General features: G+C 47.4%; 1 protein-coding gene across 1 annotated transcript in view; it reads left to right on the top strand.

Annotated features, from left to right (window-relative positions):
- The window catches only part of LOC144177819 (cell adhesion molecule Dscam1-like), a 64618-nt gene that overhangs the window by 16028 nt on the left and 35929 nt on the right, over positions 1–12661 (top strand). Inside the window, exons 9-11 of the mRNA XM_077705402.1 lie at positions 2232–2330; positions 4508–4693; positions 7375–7671. Of these exons, the coding sequence (XP_077561528.1) occupies positions 2232–2330; positions 4508–4693; positions 7375–7671 (582 nt within the window). The remainder of the gene's footprint in view (positions 1–2231; positions 2331–4507; positions 4694–7374; positions 7672–12661) is intronic.

Below are 12661 nucleotides of genomic sequence, written 5' to 3'. Positions count from 1 at the left end.
CGCACGACGCTAGCGGACAAAATTTGCCCCTTTGTACAGCAGCACAGGTGCACAGAGCAGCGCCCATGAAACGAGGCCTTCCGAGCGTTGCATACCGAGAGCTGCCCCTTCAGCTAACGCCGCTAGCAACGCTTCTTTTGGTGATACCGAACTGGCACAAGGCAGACACGTCACTGGCCTTGGAAAACCCCCAACTTTTCTTTTAAATGCTGCTGTAAGCTGGCACCAAGTGCCTAAACTCATTTTGAGCAAGAAGAAAATAGCGCGCACACATTCGCCGACAGCGAGAGAAGCAACAAAACAAAAATGGCGTCACGTCCGAATGATGGTGGTGGCAATGGTGCCTTTGGGGTTTGGATGGGCTCAATGGGCTGCCCGGTCGCCAGATGACAACTGCCAGTGACTGCAATATAAGTTGAGGGGTGGCTTTTCGGCAAATTTTTCTGTAAAAAATCTCGACCTATATTCCGCATTAAACGGTAATAAGGATAGCGTCCTGGGCACGTTGGTACTCCATTGTTAAATAAAATGATTGCGCTAAAAAGGGACATGGACGGAGTGAGGACAGACACACACGGCGTAAACTTCCAACTACTTTTTATTGCCACTGTGTCAACTGTATACACTTTGCGAAGGACGATCGCGCATGCGCACGCAAAAAGAGAGATTAAACGTTCGGGGATGTGGCTGCCAAGAAAACCAATTCCTTTTTGGTAAGAGCCAGCGAGGGCTTGCTAACACACTTATCACCGAGTCTTGCTATCGCCTCAGCCTCAGTGGTTTCTCGCAAAAGTTGCGTACGACCACGAGATAAAATTGCACACTTGTCAACGATAGGCTTACAGCCGCATCTCAAACAATGTGCCGCCAAGAAACCACCAGTGCCAGATTTTATATTATTGCAGTGCTCGCGTAACCGATCATTCAGGCAACGCCCGGTCTGCCCAATGTACTGCCTCTTACATTTCAGCGGGAGGCTGTACACTACCCAGCTCACACAGGCAACAAACTTCTTCTCGTGCTTCTTGTTGCACTTCTCTGGGGTGGGGGGATTGGGGTTCGTGAGTCTGCTCAGCTTCCCAAGCTTGTTGGGCGCCGAAAAAACCACCCTAATGTTCGCTTTCTTCCCAATCTTCTTGAGGTTGTGGGAAATCTGGTGCATATATAGGGCACAACACCAACTTTAGGGCGATTGCCGCATGCGACATCTTCACCTGTATGTTGAGCACTGGGTCTCGCCTCTCTCAAAATTCCTTCCGCTACCGACACCAGCACTGGCTTAAAATGCCCTGTTGAAAACAGACGATCGCTTTGTTGTTCAAAGCTTGTGCCCATGGAGTGGCAGCAAGACTTTCTTAGAGCATTCCTGAAGCACAGACTGACGACGGCGCGCTTTACGAGCTTAGAATGGGCTGACATACATGGCAAAAGTGGCTTATTGGCTCACGGCTCATAGGACCAGCATGTATGGCTATTGCTGAAGGTGAGGTGAAGATCAAGAAACCGGATTGACCCTTCCACCGGCAACTCGTGGGTAACATGAAGGGGAGTTAAGCACTGTCGAAACGTTGATAAGGCTTTTTTCGCCTCCACAGCAAACAGGTCAGAAGGGCAAGCAATAAAAATAAAAAATCATCCACATATCTAAAAGCTTTACACACAGAGCTACCCTGCGTCTGGTTTAAAATTTCATGGTTTAAAGAGGCTAAAAACAGGTCACTAAGAATGGGAGCTATGCAAGAAGAGATACAAACACCAGTGTTTTGCAAGTAGCATTCACTGTCCCATGTAATAAAAGTGGACTTCAGGTAAAACTGTAAAAGCTATAAAAAGTGACTGCTGGACATACCGACCTCATTCTGAAAGGACACAACACTGAACTGTCTGTCCTCACTCCGTCCGTGTCCCTTTTTAGCGCAACCATTTTATTTAACTCACAACATTGTGGTTCTTGTTGGTGCTGTTGATGTAGGGACCCTGTTCCCAATAGGGCAGTACAGGCAACTGAGTAAGTGGATGAACAAATGTAGAGTGGCCGGGAGGGACACCACTTAGAGGCTGCCGTGTGTGGTACCGTCTTGGAGCCACTGCAAAAATGGCCTCGCCATTTTGTAACCGCAGTTGTGTATGGAATGTTTGGCCATTATGAACGAGGGAGGATTGTGACCTCTTTTACTGTCCCGACTGGTAAACTTCGGGCAACATCTGACCCACGTAATGTGCTTTTGCAGACCCACCGCCAGCACCATCCTTGAGTGTCTTCAGCACCAGTCCGACATCGATCCAATTGCAGTGGAACTCCAACATGGGTGACGACCCGTCTATAATAGGTGTGTGGCAAAAAACCTGTACCATTCTGTGCCTTCTTTTTTTTTTGACTGTGTGGGAGCATTGCTGGAGTACCTAGCAAAGGTTGCAATGTGTTTGTCTCTGTCTTGAGTGAGGAGTAGTAGGAGTAGAATACCTAGTCTGTGAAAGTAAGTATTCTTCCCACACTACTTATTCGTGCTCAGCAAAAATGCAGTGCGAGCGCTGGCTGTGGTGGGTTGGGGGGTTGCAGAGACAGACCAAGGCAGCAGGAGGGGACAGGGTAAAAAACCACGTATTGTAACTTGCAAATCAACTGTACTGCCTACAGACTACTGGTAGGTGGTAACAATGACATTGGGAACGAGGCATTGAACTACACTCTAGAAATCGAACTGGTTTGACTCACAAATGGAATGCCGGAGCAGCGTGGCGCCACACGTGCAGCAGCGAGATTGCGCTCCGAGCTTGTGAGAAACGTCTGTCCCCAGGTTGAAAGCAGCTGGCGGAAAAATCCGTGCACGGCAGGTCCCTGGAGTCAAGGTAGTGTCCCCTCGTCACTCAATATACTGTGCGACTTCGTCAATAGGGTGAGTGAAGGCACTCACCGGCCAGAGTTAACCCGTTGGAGATGGAGCAAGATCCCGTCGTGTGTGCACAAGGCACATTGCGTAGCTGCTACTGTGCTTGAGAAAGTAAGCCAGAAGGGGTTCGAGTGAAAGTCGCAATCCCCACATTTCACACACGTGAGGAGCGGGATATCCTGCTCCTCAACCTTTTGCAATAAATTTGAAAGAACTACCAGCTGTTTAACTTATGAGCGCCTTTTTCATTGTTCTCTTTTTTTTCTTCATTTATTTTTTGACCCCCAGAAAAACCTCTCCTTGCCCATTGATGTATGTGGAGTTTGTAGTGTGTGTGTCAAAAACTCAACTTCGTGTAACCCATATACAGTGAAACTCTGTTCATACGTTTTTCACCGGCCTGGGAAAACAAAATGTAACAACCAGGAAAATGCAGCAGGGAGGAAACCTTCGAAAATGAACGCAAACAGCGTAGCTTTGACTTGCAACCATGTATTTCTGCAACTTTGGCTTTCGAACCTTAAAAAGCGAAGTCGACTCACTTCCGTGCTGGCTGCTTGTCTACTGCATTTAGTACGTCAAGCTTTTCCTGAAGGGAAAGTGCCTCCCGTTTTCGCGATGCCATCAAGGCACGACAAATTTCGCAGTTTCAGGTTCAACGGTGTTCTCAAAGGTTGAAGTGCACAATGACAATGAGAGCGCTTACTATTCTTGCGGTGGTGCTTTATGGCAAGCACGCACTTCCGGCGTTCTGAAGTGAAACTTCCCTTGTAAGCGCAGTGATGATGGTGATAGCATAGAGCATGGTTTCTCAAAAAGGGTTCCGCGGAACCTTGGGGTTCCGCAGGCCCTTCCTCAGGGTTCCGCGAGCCACTGATAAATTTTCCCTGGTTCCGCAGTCGCAAAGTCTTATATGGTGAACTTGAGGTGCGATCGATCTAAGGAACCTCCATTACTCACGCCCGAGTGTCAGTAAGCACATCTTGGCACATAACAGAAACGCGCGAGCTGCGCAATAAATCTCGCCAGCAGCTTGTAGCCAGCCAGACTCCGAAAACGGGCCACGTGGTTAAACTATTGCACTTGAATCTCGGTCTTATATTACCCTCATGCGCATTTCTCCTGTTTGGAGATAGGTGCCGCTAGCGTACGCATTCGCGTAAAGTCGACGGAAAAAAAAAACGATACCATTGCTTGCTTTTGAATTTATTGCACGTTAATGTAGCATGAACGGAATTAAAAATGGCGGGAGGGGGGGGGGGGGGGGGGTTCCTTGGCACTTAACGGACCTTAGCAGGGTTCCCTGGGACCAACATGCTTGAGAACCCGTGGCATAGAGTATCATAGGACCATCCAGTGGTGACGAATCGCACCCGCGTCCGGCTTCACGCAGTCTTCTGAGTGTCAGATTGCGACGCATGATCTGAGAACGTACTCTAAGACACAATGTAACAGTGAGGATTTTAATACGGGACTCTATGTGAGCTGCGCCGGCACTAGACAAAAGCAATGTAGAGGCCAGGAAAACGCAGCACTTAGGAACGTAAGAGCGGGGTTCTACTATACACTGCAGTTGTACGAGGCTTGACTGCAATGCTATTGTTCCTATGCTCCAGGCTATTACATCTATGTGAAGGAGCAGCAAGGCACGTGGGAGGAGCACCAGATCTCTGCACACCAGACAACGCACACATTCCAAGACCTGCGGTGCGGAACGAGCTACCAGTTCTACGTCAGCTCGTACAACAAGATGGGCAAGAGCCAACCCAGTGAAGTGATATCAGCCAGGACAAAAGGGAGCCGTGAGTTTGCTACCGTGGGGACTTCTTTTCTTTGCAGGAATGTGGTTCACGTGTAATGAAATTTACGTTTTTAAGGAACTCACGTCTTAGAAACCTTTTTTTTTGCTTTTCATCCAATTTTGGTGAAACTTTATAGGCTTGTTCAGCTTTTTTAGCTGATTTCAAATGTATAATTAGTTTTGATGTGAGGTAACTAGTTTCTGAGTTAATTAAAAAATCTTTATTGTTTTCGAGAACAATAGGAAAAAAACTATTCTACTAGATATTACCAGCAGGGCATGAATAGATACTAGATGTTGTGGAGAATGAAAGTGGGAAGCAGTTTTTTTGTTTTACAATCACATACACGTTTACATCAATTTTAACATCTAGGTTTGAAGTACTGCTCCTCAGTAATTAAAAATAATGCTAATTAAGCAACTGCTAAAGCACAAAATAGAAAATCTGCTTCCCTTATTAGCCGGTATTCAATGGCGTGGAATGCATGCAGGCAACCTAGTGTGCACCGCCATATCTGTGGCCAAGTGTCTGTTGCTAGGCGACGTTGTGCGCTTGGCCCGTAGATCAGGCACCCCTCTTCTCCTCCAGTACGCCGTCACTCGTTACGTCAGGCTCCGCGAGATGGCGGTACTTGTCCATGCTAAGCACGACTGTGAAACACGTGACTGTGTTTCACGTTACAAACTCTACCTCAGCGAACGCGAAGTATTGCCCCGAGTTCAATGTGACTGCGATTAATAACATCTCTGTTGACGCCACCGTTTAGAACATCTCTGTTGATGCCGCCGTTTAGAATCGGATTTGAACGGAGCAGATGACGCACGCCGGTGTTTTTTTTTTTCTTCGGCGTGCAGGCGCAGTGACCCAAGCCGCGCCGTGTCCGTGGCGCATCGGCCATGTCTGTGGCCGTTTCCAGTGTTGCCAAGCGAAGAAATTGACCGCTTAACTTTTCAACGAATACCACCTATTGGATGGTTTAAACATTCAGCTTCACAGTGCAAAAGAAGTGATCTTCCTAGCCACACTACATGCTGGGGTGTAACTGTCAAGAATTTCGTATCACTGCTATACCATTTGTGGTGAAAAAGTGGGGAATTATGGGAAAATTGCTATTCCTTTGTTGAATTGGGCCTCTATGGCTCTTATAAGTACCTGGTACTGTTCCATGTATGGAATTTTTGGAGGAAAAACTGTGCAAATCAAGAGAAAACTGATACCTAAAAAAATGCTTTTTGGGGCAATTTTACGGTCCCAAAGACCCATGTGCCCCATAAGCCTAGTTCTTTGACTACTTCAAGAAAATGTTTTGTTGGTTTATAACAGGCGCAGTCCAGAAAGCAATAAAGCAAAACCTCCTCCAATAAGCTGAGTAAAATTTTCAGTCATGATTCATTCGTTCAAAACTAGAATATAAAGTAATGTTTATGTGGCTTGAAACTAGAATAGAAAGTGATCTTAATGTGGTGATCACATAATTCCCAACAAAAGCATTTACAAAAAATTGTGAGCCATTCTAATATCTGAAGCAAAGCTTTTTAAAAAGCTCACGACGTAGAGGTGACACAAAATTTAGGTGAAAGGTATGAGCAAATTTTATTCTCTTGAACGTTGGCAGCTTAAGAAAGACACATACATACCTACATGCACGCACTTTTTTAACTCTACTGGTCTTGAAAATGGTACCTATTGATAACTAATCTACTTGAGATACATATCCAAGTGATGGGATGTATAGGCTTGAGGCCGAAATCATGGTTTGAACAGCACACGACCTGGATATAACGAAGTTGAGAAAAATTGGCTTTTTTTGTTATATGCAGGTTTTGACTTGGAGCTCGCGGGAATAAAGCATGAACAAAGCCAAAAGGCTAGACATCAGGGACGGTGAATTTACCCTTCAAGGGATTTATTTCGGAGAGAAAAACTGTATGGTTTCACTACACGGAACTCCAAAGAAGCAAGATCACTTACCCTTGTATTCAGAAACGTAACTTAAGCGTTACTTTCGCGTTTTGACACTTTTCAGTGCCTTTACGCGTTTCAAGAACCAAATTTACGCTGAAAGGGCGCCTTTTCGCAAACTTGATGTTCTTTTCCGCATTCAAAATTGCTAGGAGGGTTCCAGCTGGGATACTGTACCAGGCGACGACGTTCTTCTTTTTCGCTGGCGGAGACAGCATTTAAAATTGCGAGCTTGGCTCGAAAAGACACAAGTTTTTGTTTTTGGGCAGCAGAACTCATTACCGACGAACCAACACCACAGATAGCTGTGAAGACGCACAGCTACACGCCGACAGGCAGGCCTAGCACCTAACGGACACTGCACTCAAACGTGGAAACGCGCCGTGCGGGTGAAATTCCCTAATTGGTGCGTTTCTCCAGTTGATTTTTCAGAAAAAGTGCAAGAAACGAGGACTCAGCAGTGTAGCAAATTTGTTACATCAAGGTTAACAGTCACGACGCCTTCATTACATAGAAGTCGTGGTCATAAACACGTGGGCTTCAATGGTGGTGGCAATGGGGAATTGAAAAGCTTCGTTAAATCCAGGAATTCGTTACATAGAGACTCTTTACATCTAGGTTTAGCTGTAAATGTTCCATAGAAACAGGCAAGTTATTCATTTCCTTCGCTCATCTCCGTGACCTCACATTTCGCCGGTGGCCCCCCATTACCTCTGCAGCGCCGGTAGGCCCGACGCGGGACGCTGTGTTGTCTGCGAACGGCACGACGCTGACGGTCCACCTGAGCAGCTTCAGCCCCGGCGGCTGCCCGATCCAGCTGTTCTCGCTCAGCTACCGGGTGCAAGAGGAAGGCCAGGACTGGGTGCTCGTGTCCAACTCCATCCCGGCCGCGCAGAAGGTGCTCACGGTGTCTGGCCTGGAGCCCGGGAAGTGGTACATCGTGCGCATTGCGGCGCACAACGAGGCGGGGACTTCAGAGCACGAGTACACCTTCAGCACCCTCAGCAAGACTGGAGGTAACTTATGGGCCGAATGCGCTGTCCTAGAATGTGGCTTTTTGAGAATGTGTTCAGTGCTTGCGACATGAACACTGATCATCCAGTGGAGGATTTCAGCTTAGGCGTGTAAATTGTTAAAGGGACCCTGCAGCACTCTTTGACCAGTGCCGGTAAATCTGCGCGATGTTTAGATTACACTGCCAGGAATACCTGAGCCAAATATTACATGTGCATTATTACCTCCGACATATTGAAGGCCGCCGAAGAGGACTCCATGAGCTGGCCCCCTCTCCAGGCAAGAGTGCGCAGCTTTTGTCGCATTGGCCCCAGTCGAGTTGAGAGGGGACAATTATGCGCGATTTCTATTTCTCATCGCGCGTAGTTTCAGTGATAGGGAACGTATTTTCATCATTCTTGCGGGAGGAGATTGCTGGGACAATAGACTTTACCCCAAAATGCATTCCGAATAGCCGGTGTTAAGTGCTGCACGGTCCCTTTAAAGGGACCCTGCAGCGCTTGCCATTGACTACTCAGAATGCATTTTGGGGTAAAGTCTATTGTCCCAGCAATCCCAGTAAGTATTGTTGAATAAGGCGGACTTAGCCTTGAATAGCTGCCAGCAATTGCTCCGCCTAATCTTCCCCAATACCATATCAAAACTCTCAAAGTCATCACACCTCACTTAGTCCTAAAATAACAGACACACAATGTCACCACATCTCACTTAGTCCTGTGGACTGCAAGAATCCCTGTAGGAGATGAGACACCTCTCTTTACACAATCCAGGGGTCCCTAGGAAAAATAATGTCCTCCGATGTAGCATGGGGCACTCCTAACTTCTGGAGATCACGAAAAAAGTTTGTTCGCTCAGGGTTGGTTTTGGAGCAGTTCATAATGAAGTGATCAATGTCACCAGTCACACTGCATGAGGGGCACAAAAGGAAGTCACACTGCTTGAGGGGCACAAAGGGGATGAAACAATGTTGATTTTATGTAGCCAAGCTGGTGTACGGGCTGAGTCTGTTCTTACTTGGTGGAGCAGACAGGCTTCGGCTCTTTTCAGGTCTTTCGTCACGACTCGTTGATGTACTGGTCGCCACAGCTGCCTAAAGTGCTCGCGAATGGTCTGTTTCTGTATGCGTTGGAAATGGCACCACGTTTGCACCGTCCTTGTAGAAGATAAGGCGTCCTTAACTAAGCTGTCAGCATGTTCGTTTCCCCCTACACCGACGTGCGACGGGATATTTTGCTGCACCAAGCTGCTCCAAAAGCATAAGAACTGTAAAAATTGCTCCAAACTGCTCCAAACACCCTGAACAGCTAGGATTTTTACACTCACCAGAGTTTCAGTGGTAAAAAACGCCGACGTGACTCCATTTTTCAAGCAGGCTCAAGGTGGTGCTGTTTTTAGTGGTTTAGTTGACACCTTGATCAATCTATAAATCCAGAAAACATGGGGGTCAGATGGCAAAAATTGTCCCAGAAATCATTTTCTCTGAAGTCGCATTTTGGGATTGCACGTTTTATATTCTGTACGTTTCGATAGTTTCTTTGCCTAAAACTGTTGCAGAATACCATAAAAAAATGCTTGCAAGCTGAGATGACTAGCTAGTTGCGCAAGTTGACGAAACAACCGAAATTTTTGGTTCGGTGTATCTCCAGAATGACACTACCGGGTGCTGCCATCTTGATATGGTTAGATTGGCCGAGTTCTTCTCATCCGCATTCTAGTCACCTTTTTTATGTCCTTGCACGCACACCAAAATTGGCTGAAAAAAGAAACACTGTGAAACGATGAAAACAATAGCTTTTAATAAAGCATGATTAGATCTATTGCTGGGTTCACAGAAACGGCTGTCCTGTTCTCTTAGTAAGGAATTAGTTCAGGGGCTTAGTGCACTTCGTCAATCTTTTCCGTGGTTTAGGTTATGCGTGCGGCTGGGTTCCCGATCAGTCGTTTTATCTATTGTGGCACTGAACAGTGACGTTATTGTGGCAGTAATGCTTGAGAACGTGGGCCAGGTGATGCGAAGTTGGGCAGCTCAGAAGACGGAGTTAAGCAAAAACAACTTCACCGTCATTCGCCCTTAAAGGAGCCATGAAGAGAAAATGCAAGTTGGTTTTATTCGAAAGATTTTGTGTTTTATAGTGCCCCCAGCGCTTGTCCGGATACAAACGGTGCTTTATTCACTGAGAAATTAAACAATTTAGGTTAAAATTTTGATTTTCCCGCTCAATCGTGCGTTTTCGTGGTCCCAAGTGACATCACGGGAACCGACCGCTCTGCAGCCTAGAGTACCTTCATTCACGCATCCGCCGTACAGGGTAGAGACACGTAATGCTGGCGCCGCCATGTTCGGTTGCTCGCTCGCCGCCGAAGCAAGTCATTGTGTCAAAACCGCGCTAAAATTATCGCCGCAACGCAGTTTACTGAAGAAGTTTGAATCATATTGTCTGTTTCGCGTTGCTAGGTCTCGTGGGAAACGAAAAGAATAACGCGCTGAGCCCGTTGGCCCAATTGCGGCGGCACGGGACCGTTCAAAGGTTGTCTCCACCCTGTAGCGGTGTTGGTTTGTTCCCGCGTTTCTTTACGTTCCGTAACCTAGGTGGCGCCACCATACCGTGGCAGGCGTTTGGTTTGTTTTTGCCCGCATTTAAACCTGGCTTGTTTTTGTTCTGGGAGAAAATATTCGTTCCCTGAAACAGTGCTCGCTCGACAAATGGGGTCACGTAAGACACCGTTGCTTGCGTCAATCGGCCAGTGTCGTCTGAGACAACCCCAAGCCCCATAGTGCTGTGCAGCTAAACCAAAGCATGCTGTGCGCAGTACGAACAGCAGAACGCATCAGTACTTCTATGTTTACATGTGCTTTCGTAAGTTCCACTGTTTGTCCCATCATTCCTATTGCTTTGTAAAGAATGTGCCCTAAATTTAAGCGCAAATCGCTCGTTCGTCTAGTTTGTAAGCTCTACCTAATTTGCGTCTGCTTCTGCCAGCCTCCGCCAATCGCAGAGCTTAGCCCATGTGACATCACAGGTTCTGTTGCGGGAAATGAGCTGGTGGGTCGCATGACCATTCCCGTTTTTCCTAATTATGTAGCTTATTTGAGCGAAGTTTACGTTAAAAGTGGTGTCAGTATGATTCTAACGAGACAATCTTTTGAATGAACCAAACTTGTGTTTTCTCTTCATGGCTCCTTTAAGTGTACAGTGGAACCCCGATGTTACGTCCCCCGGACTTACGACGACCCGCATCTTACGACGGATCACCGTGGTCCCAGCAAACTCCCCATAGAAACAATGCATTAAAAACCTCGATGATATGACACTCGGGGACACGCGGTCCGCTTCATACGACGGACCTGCGTTTTTCCCACATTTTACACCGCTTCGCCGCCTCGTACTGACCTTCTTTATTCTTAACCCCCGTTTGACGCTGCTTGATGTGCAAAGGTCCGCATGCGGGCCAGACCACTTGCTGAAGGGACGCAAGCAAGCAGGCGGGCACTCGTGAGCGGGAGTTAACCTTGGACGGCCCCACGTGGCAGCAGTACGCCAATGCGCCAACCGCGAGAAGTTGAAGTTCATGTGGCAGGCGGACCGTGAATTTGAAGCTCCCATCAAGCCGCTGATGAATTGGAAAGCACTTACGACGCAACCCCACGGCAAAGACCGATATCTCTGCTCTCTGCTTATCAGCGTCTTTCAAAGCCACGTTGTCACTCTGCTCCTTTCTTTGCTAGACTGCCTCAATTCATGCATGTCCGCCGCAAGGGTGGGGATACGTACCCGTTGGCACCACCATTTTGGTCCACTCCACGGCAGCCGCAGCAAGTCACTCTAGTAAGACCGTGCTATAATCTTCATCGCAACATGGTTTACTCGCAACGTTTGAATCGCCTTATCTATTTCACATTGCTGGGTCTTCTGGGGCACGAAAACAGCCATGTGTTGAGCATTTTGACCCAATAGCGACGGCACGGGGCCGTTCAAAGGGTGTCCCACCATGTACAGCAATGCCGTTTTTTCATCTCCGCCTGCCTCATACTATCGTTCGTTTTGCTTGGCCTTGGCAGTTTCACACTCGCTTTTTCCCCTCTAAATTTGCTCGGCCATGTCGGCCTCATCTCTCGCGCAAGGCGCGGCACTGGCGGTCAATGAATAGCGCCGGACGTCACAGGTGTCGCGTAGCGCACGGCACTTGCCTGGTGGGCTAGCTGGACGCCATAGATGGAAGTGGGGCACAACATAGGAGTTCCTTTTTTTTTTTAAACTTGTGAGTTCACCTAAGGATTCGCAAATCACACGAGAAGAGTAGTTTAAGTAAGTTCTTAGCCCACCTGTTGCGTGAGACCGTCTACTAGGCCGGCATGTACCTGCATCCCGGTCATACGACACCCCGGTCATACGACGCTTTCTCGCGGTCCCTTGAAAGTCGTGTTATCGGAGTTCCAGTGTAAAACACGCTGCGTCCATCTATAATCGGGATTTGTGAAGCGAAATTTTGTACTCAGGACGGTGTTACAAAACGCTGAGTTATTGCTGTTTTGACTGCGACCTCACGAGCCGCGCAAATGGGACGGTCGACACGCCAAAAGTTGCGGCACAAGCTGCATCGCCGTGAAGTTTTTGGGCAGGGGCTGGTTAATTTTGCATGCGAGTAGTAGTATTTAATGCATGTGAGGTTAAATTTGATGCCAAAAGTGAACTGGCCAAATTATCAGCATTGCTCCGATTGCAATCTAGGTAAACGTGCACCTCGGGGATGGAAATGAGAAAGCTTGTTAGGTGCAATGGCCGTCACCTCACTTTGCGCAGATTTTGCCATGGCTCAACACTTGTTCGTACAATGCAGTCTGGGATTTGGATATAATAATGTTAGCCTTGAAATGGCAATCAAAATACCTTTCTAATACCCTAGTTACACGGGCACAGTTAACCACGGTTAAGCAAACTGCAGTTAGACAAAACCGCAGTTTGCTGAGTTACACGACAGATGAAACTGCAG

The sequence above is a fragment of the Haemaphysalis longicornis genome, unplaced genomic scaffold, assembly GCF_048455015.1.
Source record: "Haemaphysalis longicornis isolate Haplotype H1 unplaced genomic scaffold, Haemaphysalis longicornis Haplotype H1 scaffold_316, whole genome shotgun sequence".
Lineage (NCBI taxonomy): Eukaryota > Metazoa > Arthropoda > Arachnida > Ixodida > Ixodidae > Haemaphysalis > Haemaphysalis longicornis.
This window is presented reverse-complemented; position numbering and strand designations above follow the sequence as displayed.